The 17,695-nt window shown below is 41.8% G+C and overlaps 2 protein-coding genes across 3 annotated transcripts; one reads left to right on the top strand and one right to left on the bottom strand.

Moving 5' to 3' along the window:
• Window positions 1-4,594: 4,594 nt before the first annotated feature.
• On the bottom strand, window positions 4,595-5,119 carry LOC145955980 (uncharacterized). Its single transcript, XM_083071533.1, has one exon. It carries the CDS (start codon window positions 5,117-5,119, stop codon window positions 4,595-4,597), a length of 525 nt encoding a protein of 174 aa, XP_082927659.1.
• Window positions 5,120-11,376: 6,257 nt separating this feature from the next.
• On the top strand, window positions 11,377-17,560 carry LOC145955475 (uncharacterized). Of its 2 annotated transcripts, none has more exons than XM_083070267.1 (2): window positions 11,377-12,490; window positions 17,263-17,560. In XM_083070267.1, the coding sequence occupies exons 1-2, from the start codon at window positions 11,455-11,457 to the stop codon at window positions 17,298-17,300; spliced, it is 1,074 nt and encodes a 357-aa protein (XP_082926393.1). In that variant the 5' UTR covers window positions 11,377-11,454; the 3' UTR covers window positions 17,301-17,560. The 2 variants fall into 2 exon arrangements, 1 of the variants encoding a protein (XP_082926393.1); XR_014432094.1 differs by lacking the exon at window positions 11,377-12,490 and adding an exon at window positions 16,003-16,311.
• The last annotated feature ends 135 nt before the right edge of the window (window positions 17,561-17,695 follow it).

Here is a 17,695-nt window from a genome sequence, read left to right as displayed (position 1 = left end):
GTCACTCGGACTTACCTTGATTTACTGGCAAGACCGAGTGGAGGTCACTCGGAAATACGCTACTTATGAGCAAAACTGAGGGAGTCATTCGGAATTATGTGGCTTCCTGAGCGAGACCGAGTGGATTCACTCGGACTTGTGTTGCTTCTTGAGCAAGACCAAGTGGAATCACTCGGAATTGCGTGATTTTTCGAGGCACATCCTTGGCCGAGTTGATCAACTCGGGAGGGAAGCCTTTTACGTGATTTTCCGAGGCACATCCTTGGCCGAGTTGATTAACTCGGGAGGGAAGCCTTTAACGCGATTTTGAGGCACGTCCTTGGCCGAGTTGATCAACTCGGGAGGGAAGCCTTTAACGCGATTTTGAGGCAGATCCTTGGCCGAGTTGATCAACTCGGGAGGGAAGCCTTTTGCGTGATTTTCCGAGGCACATCCTTGGCCGAGTTGATTAACTCGGGAGGGAATCCTTTAACGCAATTTTGAGGCACGTCCTTGGCCGAGTTGATCAACTCGGGAGGGAAGCCTTTAACGCGATTTTGAGGCACATCCTTGGCCAAGTTGATCAACTCGGGAGGGAAGCCTTTTGCGTGATTTTCCGAGGCACATCCTTGGCCGAGTTGATTAACTCGGGAGGGAAGCCTTTTGCGTAATTTTCCGAGAGGGGAACAACAAACAATGAGATAAAGTGAACTTTATTGATATGTGCCTCGTTAAAAACCTTGTCGGCCAAAACCCCTTTTCACTTTTTTACAAGGGGAGAAAAGACCGATCAAGGAAAAGAGTGCAACTTGGAATTACATTATGATCAGATTATAACGATTAGCTGTAGTATGTCTTCAAGTGAGATGAATTCCATGTTCTGGGGATGATCTTGCCAGAAAGCTCTTCAAGTTTGTTGGCACCGTTATCAAGGCTATGTCGGACCCGAAACGGGCCATCCCAATTTGCTGCCAACTTGCCTTCCCGTGGATTACGTCTTGCCGGTCCCAGAACTCTCCAGACTAAGTCTCCCTCCTTGAAGCTTCTCTTGGTGAGATTGGAATTGAATCTACGAGCCATTCGTTGCTTGCAAGCTTCGGCTATGATCTGAGCTTTGGTTCGTACTTCGTCAATCATATCGACTTTGTGAAGTCCCACATCGGCTAGTAAGGTGAACGAAGCATGCCATATATATGGGTGTGGATACCTTACTCTTGAGGACGCGTCTAGGGATGCCATGAGGGCATTGCCTAGAACAAAACCCTGAGGCCTTAGGGCAAAGGGGACAATATCTGGCCATGTGGGGTCGCTGTGCTACTCTGATGGGGTTGGCAGGACTTGCCTTGGAGGACGCGTTTTGGGGTGGTGTTGGTCATTCCCGAGAACAAAGCCGTGAGGCCGTGGGCCAAAGCGGACAATATCCTCATGCGGGTTGCTTGGGCTGTTACATTTGGTATCAGAGCCGGGACCCGGGCAGGTGTGCCAGCGAGGGCGCTGGGCTCCCCGAGGGGGGGTGGATTGTGAAGTCCCACATCGGCTAGTAAGGTGAACGAAGCATGCCATATATATGGGTGTGGATACCTTACTCTTGAGGACGCGTCTAGGGATGCCATGAGGGCATTGCCTAGAACAAAACCCTGAGGCCGTGGGCCAAAGCGGACAATATCCTCATGCGGGTTGCTTGGGCTGTTACAGACTTCGGCTCAGAGCGATGCTTCATTGGTTGTCTCATCAAAATGTTGCCGCCGAAAGGAAGGTTCCCCGACTTCAACAGGGATCATGGCATCGGTGCCATATGTTAGCCTAAAAGGTGTTTCTTGAGTTGTGGACTGAGGCGTGCACCGATAAGCCCACAGGACTTCTAACAATTCTTCGGCCCAAGCTCCCTTAGCGTCCCCCAATCGCTTCTTTAATTCAGTAAGTATCACCTTATTAGCTGCTTCGGCTTGTCCATTGGACTGCGGATGTTCGACCGATGTAAATCTGTGTTGAATGCCGAAATCTTGGATAAATCGATTGAGTTTCTGGTCGGTGAATTGCAAACCATTGTCGGTTATGAGAGCATATGGAATGCCGAAACGAGTAATGATGTTCTTCCACAAGAACTTCTGAACATTAGCGGCTGTGATGCTGGCGAGTGGTTCGGCCTCGACCTATTTCGTGAAATAATCCACAGCGACCAATAAAAACTTGCATTAGCCTTTAGCTATCGGGAATGGTCCGAGTATATCCATTCCCCATATTGCAAACGGCCATGGCGAGCTTATATTGTGTAGTTCTTCAGCCGAGGCATGGATAAGATTGCCATGTTTTTGGCATGAAAGACAACGCTTGACGAACTGCATGCAATCGCTTTTGAGAGTTGGCCAGTAAAAACCTGCTCTAAGCACTTTCATAGCTAGCGTCCTCCCTCCCGAATGAGATCCACATATGCCCTCGTGAACTTCTCTCAAGACATAATCCGCCTGTGCCGTATCGATGCATTTCAAAAGAGGCACCGAGAAACCCCTGCGATACAACTATCCCCCAACAACCGAATACCTGGCCGCTTAAGTTCGGAGTTTTTTGGCAGCCGCATGGTCAGATGGTTCCTTGCCAAGCTCCAGGTAGTCTATTATTTCCGTTGTCCAGGTGTGTGTAGGCTCTTCGATCGTCATACATTCGATCGGTGTTACACTTGGAGTAGCAAGATCAAGGTGAAGTGTGGTTCGTAGCTGTCCGGGTTTCCGATTACTACTTGCTAACCGAGCTAACTGATCGGCCCTCTCGTTATGTTCTCTCGGCGTGTGTTTCACTTGGACATCCTCAAAAGTGCTGCGCATTCTGTGAAACAAGTGGTAATATTTCAGCAGGCCTGAATCTTTCACCTGGAAATTGTCATTCACTTGTTCTGACACGACTTTCGAGTCGGTCCAACATATCAATCGTGTAGCCCCGATTTCTTGTGCGAGTCTCAATCCTGCCAATAGTGCCTCGTATTCGGCCTGGTTGTTTGACGCTTTAAACGCGAATCGTAAAGACTGTTCCAGGGTCACTCCTGTCGGTCCCTCAAGAATTATACCTGTGCCACTGCCTTGACTGTTTGACGAGCTATCCACGTGCATGGTCCACACGTCATTCTCGAAACAACCTTTCGGTTGCAATTCATTAACAAAATCAGCCAAGTATTGAGACTTGACCGGACCTCGTGGCTGAAAGCTGATATCAAACTCTGATAGCTCAACAGACCACGCCATCATCCGTCCTGCTAGTTCTGGCTTTCGCAACACCTTGGCTATCGGGCAATCAGTTCGGATAATGACGCGATGGCTCTGAAAATATTGCCTGAGGCGCCGAGCGGTATGAATGAGCCCAAGCGCCATCTTCTCCAGAAGCTGATACCTGGTCTCGGCCTCCTGTAACATTCGGCTGACGAAGTAGATAGGTTGTTGCTCCTCCTTTTCCTGAATCAGAACGGCACTGATTGCGTCGTTTGATACGCACAAATAAACCACCATTGGTATCGCGGGATCGGGCTTGGAAAGAATGGGTGGCGAGCCGAGGCGCTCCTTCAAAGTCTTGAAAGCCTCCTCACAATTCTCAGACCATTCGAACTTCTTGATCTTCTTCAACAATCCTATAATGGGTTTGGCTACTTCGGCCAAACAGGGGATGAATCTTGATAGCGCAGTAAGGCGTCCTGCTAACTTCTGGACTTCCTTAAGGTTCTTGGGACTTATCATGTTGACGATTGCCATGCATTTATCAGGGTTGGCTTCTATGCCCCTTGCCGACAACATAAACCCGAGGAATTTTCCACTTGATACCCCAAACACGCACTTTTCAGGGTTCAAACGCATGTCATACCGGCGCAATTGTTGGAATACTTCAGCAAGATCAACTACATGGCGGGCAATGTCGTGGGATTTAACAACCATGTCGTCAACATACACCTCCATGCTTCGACCGATTTGGTGCCGGAAGACTTTATTCATCAATCTCTGATAAGTTGCCCCTGCATTTTTTAACTCGAAGGGCATGACCTGATAGCAATAATTGGCCGAATCATTTATGAAAGCTGTTTTTTCTTCGTCGCGGGGATGCATGGGGATTTGATTGTACCCCGAATAAGCATCGAGAAAGGTGAGGATTCTGTGGCCGGAGGCACCGTCAACTAACCGATCTATGTTCGGGAGTGGGTAAGCATCCTTGGGACATGCTTTATTGAGATTAGTGTAATCAGTACACATTCTCCATTTTCCGTTCGGCTTTTTCACCATTACCACATTTGCTAGCCAAGTGGTGTAGTGAACTTCCCGAATGAATCTCGCTGCTAGCAACTTGGTCACCTCTGCTTCCACTGCTTGCTTCCGTTCGGTTCCCATTTTCCTTTTACGCTGGGCAACCGGTCTCGCTTCGGCACAAATTGATAATTTATGACACATGATATTGGGGTCTATGCCGGGCATGTCAGAAGGTGTCCATGCAAAAAGGTCTTTGTTTTTCATTATCGCTCGGCACAAGATAGAACAGTCTTCTTCATATGTGTCGGCACCGATGTATGTGAATTGAGCCGAATTCGAGCCGATCTGTAGCTCTCTTTTTGACTCTACCGGCTCTACACGTTCCTCATCATTCATTCTTGGGTCGAGATCCCAAACTGGTTCTTCAACTGATGCCGAAGAGTTGACAACATGAACCCTTTTGGACTTTGACTTTTTTCTATTGGAGCTACTTGCAAGCTAGCAAAATAACATTCCCGAGCAGCTTTTTGGTCGGCGTGGATGGTGATGATTTTCCCCTTGTCAGAAGGGAACTTCATTGCTAGGTGCGGAGTTGACATAACAGCGCCTAGCATATTCAACGATGGTCGTCCCAAGAGAATGTTGTAAGATGTGTGAGCGTCTACCACGATGTATTTTATCTGAATCTCCCTGCTTTCCTGTTCGTCAAAACAAAAACGAGTGAAAAGCTTAATATACCCTTTGGTGTTCACCCCCTCCCCTGCAAAACCGACCAAAGGATCGTCATATGGGACCAGTTCTCTTTCGGAAATACCCAATTGTTTAAAGGTATTCCAATACAAAATATCTGCCGAACTGCCTTGATCCACCAGCGTCTTCTTTACTATACAGTTGTGAATTTCCACGCTGATCACCATTGGATCATCTTGCTCAGGATCGATGCCTTGAAAATCAGCATCAGTGAAAGTTATTGTTGGTAATCATCGGGGAGGTTGCCTATCCACATTATTGACCGAACGAATATCTCTAAGGTGTCTCTTTCGGGCAGAAGATGTTGAGCCGCCACCCGCAAATCCACCTGCGATTGTGTTTATGACCCTCTGACGTGAAGGTGCCGAATCATCTTTCTTTTCTTGCGACCTACTTCGCTCGCGCTGAGGTCTATCAGATCGATCCTGCGCATGCCGATTATTGTGTCGATACTGGGACGAGGAGCGGGGACGATATGAAGCTGGTCGATCCACAAAATTGTGCAACTTGCCTTGCTTGACCAAATCTTCAATTTTCTTTTAAGGCGGCACACTCTTCAGTTGAGTGTCCGCGATTTCTGTGATACCTGCAGGTTTTGCTGGTATCGGCGCGTGGCGGAGTGGAAGCTCTCTTTGGAACCGCCAACACTTCTGCTGCCAAAGCTTGCTCCAGTATCGCGGCCCGGCTTGCATTAAGAGGGGTGTAATTGGAGTATTTGGGACCTCGCACGGGTCGGTCCCGAAGAGCTATTTCTTTGCCTCGCCCCCTGTATGTTTGTTCGATTGGCTTCTCGGGCTTGGCCGACTGGTCAGCCCGGGCCTGATTTCGAAATTCGGCCAACTCCTCCATTTGCATATATTTATCCGCTCTCCTACGCAAATCATTCATATCTGAAGGAGGCTTCTTGCATAGGCTATTGACGAATGGCCTTGGTTTTAAAGCCGTCGTCAGGTGATGAAGTGCTACCGCCGGGTTAAGATCTCGGATTTCCAAGGCTGCCTTGTTGAACCGATCCATGAAAGTTCGAAGCGATTCTTTCTTATCTTGCCGAAGGCTAACCAATGACAAAGATGTCAAGCTATGAGGACGACTTGTTGCAAACTGAACTGTGAATTGAGACGACAGAGTATTGAATGAGTCGATCGAGTTAGGGGGTAGCCAAGTGAACCAGCTCAACGCCCTACCCTTGAGGGATGTGGGGAAAATGCGACACAATGCAGCATCATCCGTAGTACTCAGGGTTACCTGCGTAAGAAAAACATCAAGATGTTCATCAGGATCAGTGGTACCATCATATTTATCAATGGGTAAAGATTTCCAATTGTCCAAAAGAGAGAGCTGCATTATGGAGGGGGTGAAAGGGTGTCGGTGTGAGCCGATAATTGTCAAATCTGCAGGCCGACCGATAGTGGGTAAGGCCGAAGGGTGCTTTTCAGGTGCTACTGCCGAGGCACGAGGGACCGATGTATGGATCGTATGGGACTGGTGCGACCCTTGAGTTTGCGTATTGGTGACCTGAGTAGGTTTCCATGAGGTGTCTTGATTCCTTAGTGCCTCGTTCTCAGCTTTCAAGGCCGAAAGCTCCCTAGCATCTTTTTCTCGCTGTTGTTTCATAGCCTCCATCTCTTGTTTCAATAGACGGACGGTTTCAGAAAGGTTGGTTTCATCCACCACCTCGACATGTTCTTCTTCGTGTTGTTGATCTACCGTGTTCGTCCTCCTTGTTATCGCCATTGTCTTGCTCAATTAATCTCTAAGATCGTCTCGGTTCGGCCCCACGGTGGGCGCCAAATGTACCACATTTGCTCTTAACCTTGTGGTCGTGGGTTCGAGCCCCACGGTGGGCGCCAAATGTACCTGTCTGAAGGGCACACTAAGTCATCTAGTAGTCCGAAGGCCGAACGAGACTCCCGACCCAATAATCCGATACGCTGAAGAGGGGGTTGGTACCTGCAAAAGGCACTCCAACGCTCAAGTCAGGACAAGCTCGAATCTCTAGGATAATTAATGAACAGTGACGTTACCTTTTGTCCTTAGCTATTTATACTGTCGTTTATGGGCCCCGGACCCCATGGGCCTCGCAGCATACTTACCGTATTAGGTAATACACCCTAATCAACTAATTAACCCCTAATTACTTGATTAAAGGTAATAAGTGACGATAGGCCGATCCAGGTGGCCGATTGACATTCGGCTGCCTGGTTCTGCCATTCAATGGCCGACAGGGTGGTTGCCGACCTCCCTACCCGTACATAACTAATCTCTAGTTTTTTTAATCTTATTTATCTTGCAAAGTTTGTGGGCTTGTGTCTTTATATATTTATTTTAAAAATAAATATAATAAAGTTTACATAATAATGAGTGGTTTACTTATTTGTGGTAAGAGAGTGTATAATTTGAAGTAATTATGAGAGTAAAGTAATTTAAATAAATGTGTATAAAAAATATCTCTATTTTTTGTGTATACATATAAAATATCTTTTTATATTATTGTATAAATAAATATAGATATAGATATGCAAATAATTAAGTTTATTATGGAGTCTCCAAAAGTTCTAACATGAAGCAGTATGAAATGTGGTACATGGATGAAACACTATTTTTAACTATTAAATTTAATAATATAATAATCAACAGTTCATATTTGTTATATAATTTGGAAAAGAAAATTTTTTGTATTTTGCAGATTAGTCCCTTTGTAAAAATACAAAATTTGAGAGGGTTGTTATTTTGGCTGCCGGAGGGTGGTGAGGACGAGGAAGATGAAGGCAGCAAGTACGATGGCGAGGCCGTCGAGGGTGAGCCAGGGGAGGGGAGGGTCAAATTTGGAGGTGGCGAGATTTTGGTCGTAGCGGATGTAGTTAACAGTGGACAAGGCGAAGGAGAGGCCTGGGAGAGTTGAACGCCGCGGACGACGGGAAGGGGGAGGTAGCGGTAGAGAAGGAACATGAGGCCAGTGACGTCGAGGAGGAGGTCGCGCCTCTAATGCCACCGCGCGAACGAAGTCGCGCTTTTGCTGCCACCGCTTGAAAGAGCCCGCGTCTCCGCTGTCACCGCGCGAAGGAAGTCGCGCTTTCCCCGGCATCGCTTGAAGGAGTTCGCGACTCCACTGCCACCGCGCGAACGAGGCCGCACTTTTGTTGCAACAACCCGGAGCCTGCACCTTCGCTGCCACTGTGCGAAGGAGGTCATGCCTCCTCTTCCACCACCGTGGAAGGAGACGACACCTCCACTGCCACCGTGCCTCCGCGCCTCCATCGTGCTTTCGCATATAATATAAATACTATTTTATAAATATAAACAAATTGAAAAACTTGTTATTACCAGTATCTTTAGTGCCTCATAGATGAGACATAGACTCATCTTCTTCATGTTAGAAGAATCGTGGAGTCGCAGCAGGAGGTGAAGTATTAAAGCCATAACAGTAGGAAATGAGTTATAACTTCGGTAAATTCTCTAATGAACTATCAAACCAAGTGGTGTATGGGTACACCATGAACAATTACCACTAGATGCATCTAAGCTTACTGTTTACTAATGCACCTTATCACACTGGATTCAAATTTCGAATTTTTTACTGAATTTTTTTTTTAAATTACCCAAAAAAAAACACGTGTTACGGAGCACTGATGGAGCTGCTGTCAATTTCGGAACGGGCCGTTCTGAAATCAGAACGGCCCGTTCTAAATGAAAAAATAACACATGAATAATGCACCAGAACGGGCCGTTCTAGAAGAAAAAAAAACACGTGATGACTGGACTAGAACGGGCCGTTCCAAAATCAGAACGGCCCGTTCCAGATTCAAAAATAACATATCATTACTTAAACCAGAACGGGCCGTTCTGAATTCGGAACGGCCCGTTCTAACTCATATTTGACATAAGCACTTTTTTTTAAACAAAATAATATTTTTTTTTCATTCTACTAAATTATATTTAAAATTTAAGTATAGTTTTTCAATTGATAATATTTTTCTATTAGAATTAGAGGTTTACATTAATTATATGCGTAAATTTCTAATTATAATTAGAAAATAACACCAAACAAAATTTTCTATTATAAATATAATTTTCTCTCATATAAATTATTGCAATAATTTGTTAGTTTTACTTTTATATCTCGATATTTTCCTCTTAAAAAATGATGTTACCAAATATTTTTGAATTTGATTTACATTAGTTTAATTGCTTTTAAGGTGCATAGACTTTCGTGGTTTTGTTGTCAATGCTACAAACATTAGGCGTTGATTAAATGTCACCTAGTGTGAGGAGAGACTCATTTTCTGTTTGGATTTACATTGGGTGCTAATGTATGTGGCGTTAAATATAAGTTAGACAAAAGCCTTCTGCCTAATTAGCAGACACGAGAGAATAGGAGACTCTTTGCCTCAATCACATCAAGCATCCTATGAATGAAGCCCAAAACTAGGCCTAATAAGCTTAAAACCCAAAAAGTCTCATATTAAGGCCCATAATACAAGACCAAACAATATAAACTCCTATACTACCAAATATATGAGAAAGATGGTCATCCATGTAAAGCCCAAGTAAAAAGAACCCTAGACCCACCAAACCCATTGGGCTCACTAAGCTCAGAAGCAAACAAAAGCCCAAAGGCCCATGAAGTCCAAAACTAGGCCCAATAAGCTTAAAATCCAAAAAGTCTTATACTAAGGCCCATAATACAAGACCAAACAATATAAATTCCTATACTACCAAATACATGAGAAAGGTGGTCATCTATATAAAGCCCAAGTAAAGAGAACCTTAGGCCCACCAAATCCATTAGGCTCACTAAGCTTAGAAGCAATCAAAAGTCCAAAGGCCCATGAAGCCCAAAACTAGGCCCAATAAGCTTAAAACCCAAAAAGTCTTATACTAAGGCCCATAATACAAGACCAAAACTAAAGCCCAAAGGCCCATGAAGTACAAAACTAGGTTAGTGAGCCCAATGGGTTTGGTGGGCCAAAGGTTCTCTTTACTTGGGCTTTACATAGATGACCACCTTTCTCATATATTTGGCAGTATAGGAGTTTATATTGTTTGGTCTTGTATTATGGGCCTTAGTATAAGACTTTTTGAGTTTTATGCTTATTGGGCCTAGTTTTGGGCTTCATGGGCCTTTGAACTTTTGATTGCTTTGAGCTTAGTGAGCCCAATGGGTTTGGTGGGCCTAAGGTTCTCTTTACTTGAGTTTTACATAGATGACCACCTTTCTCATATATTTGGTAGTATAGGAGTTTATATTGTTTGGTCTTGTATTATGGGCCTTAGTATAAGACTTTTTGGATTTTAAGCTTATTGGGCCTAGTTTTGGGCTTCATGGGCCTTTGGACTTTTGATTGCTTTTGAGCTTAGTGAGCCCAATGGGTTTGATGGGCCTAAGGTTCTCTTTACTTTGGCTTTACATAGATGACCACCTTTCTCATATATTTGATAGTATAGGAGTTTATATTGTTTGGTCTTGTATTATGGGCCTTAGTATAAGACTTTTTGGGTTTTAAGCTTATTGGGCCTAGTTTTGGGCTTCATGGGCCTTTGGACTTTTAATTGCTTTTGAGTTTAGTAAGTCCAATGGGTTTGATGGGCCTAAAGTTCTCTTTACTTGGGTTTTACATAGATGACCACCTTTCTCATATATTTGGTAGTATAGGAGTTTATATTGTTTGGTCTTGTATTATAGGCCTTAGTATATGACTTTTTGGGTTTTAAGCTTATTGGACCTAGTTTTGGGCTTCTTGGACCTTTAGACTTTTGATTGCTTTTGAGCTTAGTGAGCCTAATGGGTTTGGTGGGCCTAAGGTTCTCTTTACTTGGGCTTTAGTATAGGAGTTTTTATTGTTTGGTCTTGTATTATGGACTTAAGTATAAGACTTTTTGGGTTTTAAGCTTATTGGACCTAGCTTTGGGCTTCATGGGCCTTTAGACTTTTGATTGCTTTTGAGCTTAGTGAGCCCAATGGGTTTGATGGGCCTAAGGTTCTCTTTACTTGGACTTTACATAGATGATCACCTTTCTCATATATTTGGTAGTATAGGAGTTTATATTGTTTGGTCTCGTATTATGGGCCTTAGTATAAGACTTTGTGGGTTTAAGTTTATTAGGCCTAGTTTTGGCCTTTATTTATCAGAGCCGGGACCCGGGCAGGTGTGCCAGCGAGGGCGCTGGGCTCCCCGAGGGGGGGTGGATTGTGAAGTCCCACATCGGCTAGTAAGGTGAACGAAGCATGCCATATATATGGGTGTGGATACCTTACTCTTGAGGACGCGTTTTGGGGTGGTGTTGGCCATTCCCGAGAACAAAGCCGTGAGGCCGTGGGCCAAAGCGGACAATATCCTCATGCGGGTTGCTTGGGCTGTTACATTTGGTATCAGAGCTGGTCGATTTTATCGGCCGTGAGTTATGTGTCTACTATATTTATTGATAGATGAATTGATTGTGAGATCTATTATGTTGATATGATGCTTGCCTATGTCTATTAATTGTATTATTTCTTTAGAATATGGCTGGTAGAAATGATCGTGCGATTGCTGATGCTCTCCAAGCATTAGCCCAAGCTATGAACAATAATAATATGAATGGAGTTGCTCCTAACTGGTTGGAGCAATTTCAGAGGAATAATCCACCCACTTTCAAAGGAGGTTATGACCCAGATGCCGCCATGAATTGGTTATCAGAGATCGAGAAAATCTTTAATGTTATGGATTGTCCCCTTACAGAGAGAGTGAAGCTAGCCACCTTCATGCTGACAGCTGATGCTTACTTTTGGTGGGAAGGAGCACTTCGGAGGATAATTGATGGAGGCGTACATTTGAATTGGGAGAACTTCAAGAGGGTCTTTCTTGAAAAATATTTTCCAGATGATGTAAGGAGTAGGAAGGAAATGGAATTTCTTGAACTAAAACAAGGAAACGATACAGTAGAGGTATATGCTGCAAAGTTTGATGCTTTGGTCCGCTACTGTACACACTATCATGGTGAAGGTGGGGAAAGGGCCAAATGCATAAAGTTTGTAAATGGTCTGCGTCCTGAAGTGAAAACAGCAATCAACTATCAGGAGATATATCATTTTCCCACTCTGGTTAATAAGTGCAGTATTTATGATCGTGACAACCGTGCTCGTGCTGCTTTCTATAAAGGAGCTGGAGGCCCTGCTCGTACAGTGAATTCTAATACTTCTGGTAGAAGTAAGCCTTATTCCAACCCTACAAGATTTCAAGGGAATATGACTACTAATAATAGAAGTAATTCCTTTACTAGAGGAACCACTGTAAATACTACTGGAAGTGTTGGAGGATCTACTTTTTCAGGGAGATGTGGGAAGTGTGGACGTGTTGGTCATAACAAGTCAGAATGTCGTGACAAGGAGATTACCTGTTACAACTGTAGTGGTAAAGGACATATTAGCACTCAATGTTCTGAACCACCAAGAACACGTGTCGTTGGATCAGGATCGCAAACCGAACGACCAAAGACTGTAGGAAGAGTATTTGCTCTTAGTGGTGTTGAAGCTGCTCAGTCAGAAAATTTGATACAAGGTACTTGTTTCATAGCTGAGACTCCTTTTGTTGTACTATTTGATTCTGGTGCAACTCATTCCTTTATTTCCATCTCTTGTGTCCAAAAACTGAAATTGCCTGTGTCTTTGTTAAATTTTGATTTAGTTGTTGAAACCCCTACTAATGGTTCAGTAACTACATCCCTAGTGTGTTTAAAATGCCCTTTGACAATTTCTGATAAACAGTTTCTAGTTGACTTAATTTGTCTGCCTCTTAGTCAATTAGATGTAATCCTTGGTATGGATTGGCTATCTTCTCACCATGTTCTTTTAAATTGCTTTGATAAATCCATTTCATTTGGTGAATGTAAGAGTACGGAATTTCTTAGTGCTTCTAACATTAAAACTTGTTTAAAGGAAAATGAAAGGGTATACATGATCTTATCTTCATTAACAGTTGAGACTGAGAATAAGCTAGATGAGATTCCCTTAGTGAGAGAATTTCCAGAAGTATTTCCTAAGGATGTGTCTAGTTTACCACCTGAGAGAGAGATTGAGTTCAGTATAGACTTAGTGCCAGGTACCGCACCCATATCTATAGCACCCTATAGGATGTCTCCTAAAGAGTTAGTTGAGCTTAAGAAACAGATAGAGGAACTACAAGAGAAACAATTCATTAGGCCTAGTGTTTCACCTTGGGGAGCGCCTGTTCTATTGGTCAAGAAGAAAGATGGGAGCATGCGATTGTGCATAGATTATAGACAATTGAATAAGGTAACCATTAAGAATAAGTATCCATTGCCTAGAATAGATGACCTTATGGACCAGCTAGTTGGGGCTTGTGTGTTTAGTAAGATAGATTTGAGATCAGGTTATCACCAAATCCGAGTGAAATCCGAGGATATCCCAAAGACTGCTTTTAGGACCCGCTATGGGCACTATGAGTATTTAGTGATGCCTTTTGGTGTGACTAATGCACCTAGTGTTTTCATGGATTACATGAATAGGATCTTTCACCCTTACTTGGATAGATTTGTAGTGGTCTTCATAGATGATATCCTAGTGTATTCTAAGAATAGGGAGGAGCATGCTGAGCACCTTAGGATCGTTCTTCAAACCCTTAAGGAGAAACAGTTGTATGCTAAATTGGCAAAATATGAATTTTGGTTGGAGAGTGTAAATTTTTTAGGACATGTGATATCCAAGGATGGGATAGCTGTAGATCCTTCTAAGGTAGAGGCGATTCTTGAATGGAAAACACCTAAGTCAGTTTTTGAAATTAGGAGTTTTCTAGGACTAGCTGGGTATTATAGGAGATTTATAGAGGGTTTTTCTAAATTAGCTTTACCTTTGACCAAATTGACTAGGAAAAACCAACCTTTTGTGTGGGACTCTAAGTGTGAAGAGAATTTTCAAGAACTTAAGAAAAGACTAACTAGTGCCCCTGTGTTAGTATTACCTGACCCTAGCAAGACTTTTGAGGTATTTTGTGATGCTTCCAAATCAGGTTTAGGTGGAGTACTTATGCAGGAGAGAAGGGTAGTAGCCTATGCGTCTAGACAACTTAAAACCCATGAGCAAAACTATCCTACCCATGATCTTGAGTTATCTGCAATAGTATTTGTGCTTAAGTTGTGGAGACACTACTTGTTTGGATCTAGATTTGAGGTGTTTAGTGATCATAAAAGCCTTAAGTACTTGTTTGACCAAAAGGAATTAAATATGAGACAGAGAAGATGGTTAGAGTTTCTTAAGGATTATGACTTTCAGTTGAACTATCACCCAGGCAAAGCTAATGTGGTAGCTGACGCTTTGAGTAGGAAATCCTTGAGAATTTCTTCTTTAATGATGAGGGAATTGCACATGATTGAGGAATTTAGGGATATGAGTTTAGGGTGTGAACTAACCTCTAAGAGTATTAGGTTGGGAACCTTGAAGGTGACTAATAACTTGATAGATGAAATTAGAAAAGGTCAGAAGGTAGATCCTTTCTTATTGAGTCAAGTTGAGAAGTTAAATCAAGGTAGGTGTTCTACATCTCCTACCATATAGAGCTTCATAGGGTGCCATCCCAATACTGGAATGGTAGCTATTGTTGTAGGTAAATTCTATCAAAGGTAGGAAACTATCCCAACTACCCCCATGTTCTAAGATGCAAGCTCTCAACAAGTCTTCCAAAGATTGAATAGTTCTTTCGGTTTGGCCATCTGTTTGGGGATGGTAGGCTGAACTCAATCTAAGCTTAGTGCCTAAAGCCTCATGCAAACTCTCCCAAAATCTAGAGGTAAACCTAGGATCTCTGTCAGAAACTATACTAGTAGGAACCTCATACAATCTCACAATCTCACTTATGTACAACTTGGTTAATCTCTCCAAAGAGTATCTAATGTTAATGGGAATAAAATGGGCAGACTTAGTCAATCTATCTACTATAACCCATATAGCATCTAAGTTTTTCGTAGTTTTAGGTAATCCAACTATGAAATCCATAGAGATGCTATCCTATTTCCATACAGGCACATCCAAAGGTTGCATCAAACCTGAAGGTTTTTGGTGTTCTACCTTAGCTTTTTGACATACTAGGCAGGCATACACAAATTCCTCCACTTCCTTCTTCATCTTAGGCCACCAAAACATCTTCTTAAGGTCTTGGTACATCTTAGTGGCTCCAGGATGAATACTAAGGCTACTCCTATGTCCTTCTTCAAGAATTGCTCTCTTAAGTTCAGGCACACTAGGAATACACAACCTATCTCTAAACCTCAATACTCGGTGATCATGTATTCCTTAAAGTTACTCCTTGGACAGGAGTAGGCAGAGCACTAAAATCGCGTAAGCTTACTCCACGTTTCATTGGTCCTTATCAAATCCTTAAAAGAATTGGTGAAGTAGCCTATCAAATTGCCTTACCCCCATCTCTTTCAAATCTTCATAATGTCTTTCATGTTTCCCAACTCAGAAAATATGTCCATGATCCTTCCCATATCATCGAGTCTGACAATGTTCAATTGAAAGATAATCTCACCTATGAAACAGTTCCTTTAAGAATTGATGATACGAGGGTGAAACAACTAAGAGGAAAGGAAATTCCTTTGGTTAAGGTCGTTTGGGGAGGACATTTTGAAGAAAGTGCTACTTGGGAGTTAGAAAGCAAGATGCGTGAAGATTATCCTTTTCTATTTCAGGATAATTTCGGGGACGAAATTTCTTAAAGGAGGAGAGAAATGTAATATCCCAAAATTTTATTCAAATGAAAAGAGTTATTTATTATGTGAATAAGTATTTTATTCCTGTATTTTACTATTTATGTATACGTATTTTACTATTTATGTATACGTATTTATGAATAGTATTTTACTATTCATATGAATAGTAATTTTGAAAAAAAAACGTAAGCGCTTGCGCAAAACTCAAATTATTTGGATGAATAGTATTTTACTATTCATGAATAGTAATTATATAATTATTTTTATGAATAGTGTTTTACTATGTATGCATAGTGAAAGGCTGCGTTTTCGGGGGCTGCGGACGTTTGAAGTTTCAAAATTATAATTAATTTGAATATAATAGTGAATAGTGAATAGTGCATAGTAACTTATAATATTATTTTAATGAATAGTGCATAATGCATAGTAACTTCAAAATTTCTATAAATAGGGACCTAAGGATTTTGAAAATTCATAACTAGAGAGAAGAAAAGTTTAGAGAGAAGGAATTCTAGAGAGATAGAAAGAGAAAATAAGAGAGAAGGTTCTGCCTAGGTTATGAAAAGAGGAGGAGAATAGAGAAGGTTCTGCTCTAGTTCCGGTTCCGGTTTAAGGAGAAAGAGAGGAGATTCTGCCCAAATTCCTATTTATCCAGGTAAGGGGGGAGTGGGAAACCTTGCTTGGGGGTGTAGAAATAATTGTTAAATAGTCTGTTTGTTGGATTGGCTCCCGATCCCTTGTCTGTTGTTTGATTATTTGAATATACATTATTACTGTGTTTTGTTTGTACTACTTGATTTTCTTGTTGCGGTAATTAATAATTATAATTAATGGATAATTTCACTTTTACTATTCTAAAATATTCATTGAATGGAAGACTAAGTCTCCTATTAACTTATAAATTTAGACTTTATTATCTAAATGGAAGGCCGAGCCTCCTTATTTTCATTAAGCTTCCTATTTTACTTAAGGATATAATTATACCAGGAAATATAAATTATATGATCCCTAAAGACCTTTGAACTATTGGACCCTTGACTTAATGACCTTGGACTATTGAACTGTTGGACTGTTGGACAATGGACTATTGAACTATTGGACTATTGAACCTTTGGACTATGGGACTATTGAATTATTGGACCTTTGGACTATTGGATTAATAAAATATAATATAAGTATGAATTATGCTTATGATATGGTATATTATAGGAAATTCTGTAACATGTGAAATGTTAAGTTTATGATTGTATGACATGCATCATATGCATATATACTCCAGGTGTGCCGCTGAGGCCGCATACCCACGACTAACAAGGTGTGCCTTTGGGTCACCAATGATGTAACCAGGTGTTCCTTTGGGTCACCCACGATATGCTAACTAGGTGTGCCTTAGGGTCACCAATGATGATATGTGAACTTCCGTATGGCGCCACATGCATATATTTATGAGTTGAGTCTATGACATCATTGCATGATAAATAATTATTATATATGATAATGATTATGTGTGTGTGCTATTTAACTTTTATTTCTTCATCTACAACTGAGTGAGATGTTTCTCACTCCCTTGTTATTTTTTTTGTATATGTTTAAATTTATGTTGCAGGTGATCATCATCATGAGGATGTTGGTGATGAGGCCTAAAGGCTTCTTGGGGCATGCTCTGATAGGATGTGACATCGGGTTTAGCTAGGATTTCTCTTATGTCTTTATTGTTCTAAAAATATTTTCTTTTCTTGTGTAATTTAATAAATTATAAATTGATTCCTAACTAGGAGGCACTGCCACCTTTACTGGGATTAATTTATAATCTTTGTTTTATAATAACTTCTTGAGTTTAATATTTATGTGTATGAATTATGAATGTGCATCTTCTACCTTATGATACTTATTGTTTTATATCATTCTATGAAAATCTTTTATAAATATAGTTTATGTTTATTAATGATGTTGGGGTAGAGGGTGTCACATTATTCATAGGATGTTTGATGTCATTGAGGAAGGGGCTTCATATCTCGCTCAATTGAAAAACTATACTT

The sequence above is a fragment of the Cajanus cajan genome, chromosome 3, assembly GCF_000230855.2.
Source record: "Cajanus cajan strain Asha chromosome 3, NIPB_CcT2T_4, whole genome shotgun sequence".
NCBI classification, from domain to species: Eukaryota; Viridiplantae; Streptophyta; class Magnoliopsida; order Fabales; family Fabaceae; genus Cajanus; species Cajanus cajan.
The sequence above is the reverse complement of the archived record's forward strand: the minus strand, read 5'-3'. Positions and strand labels throughout refer to the sequence as shown.

Bases quoted from the DNA above. Each gene is read 5' to 3' on its own strand.
- LOC145955980 (XM_083071533.1), bottom strand. From the start codon at position 5,119: ATGGTGATCAGCGTGGAAATTCACAACTGTATAGTAAAGAAGACGCTG.
- LOC145955475 (XM_083070267.1), top strand. From the start codon at position 11,455: ATGGCTGGTAGAAATGATCGTGCGATTGCTGATGCTCTCCAAGCATTA. The intron at 12,491-17,262 runs GTACTTGTTTCA...TTTATGTTGCAG, and splicing joins GTCAGAAAATTTGATACAAG to GTGATCATCATCATGAGGAT.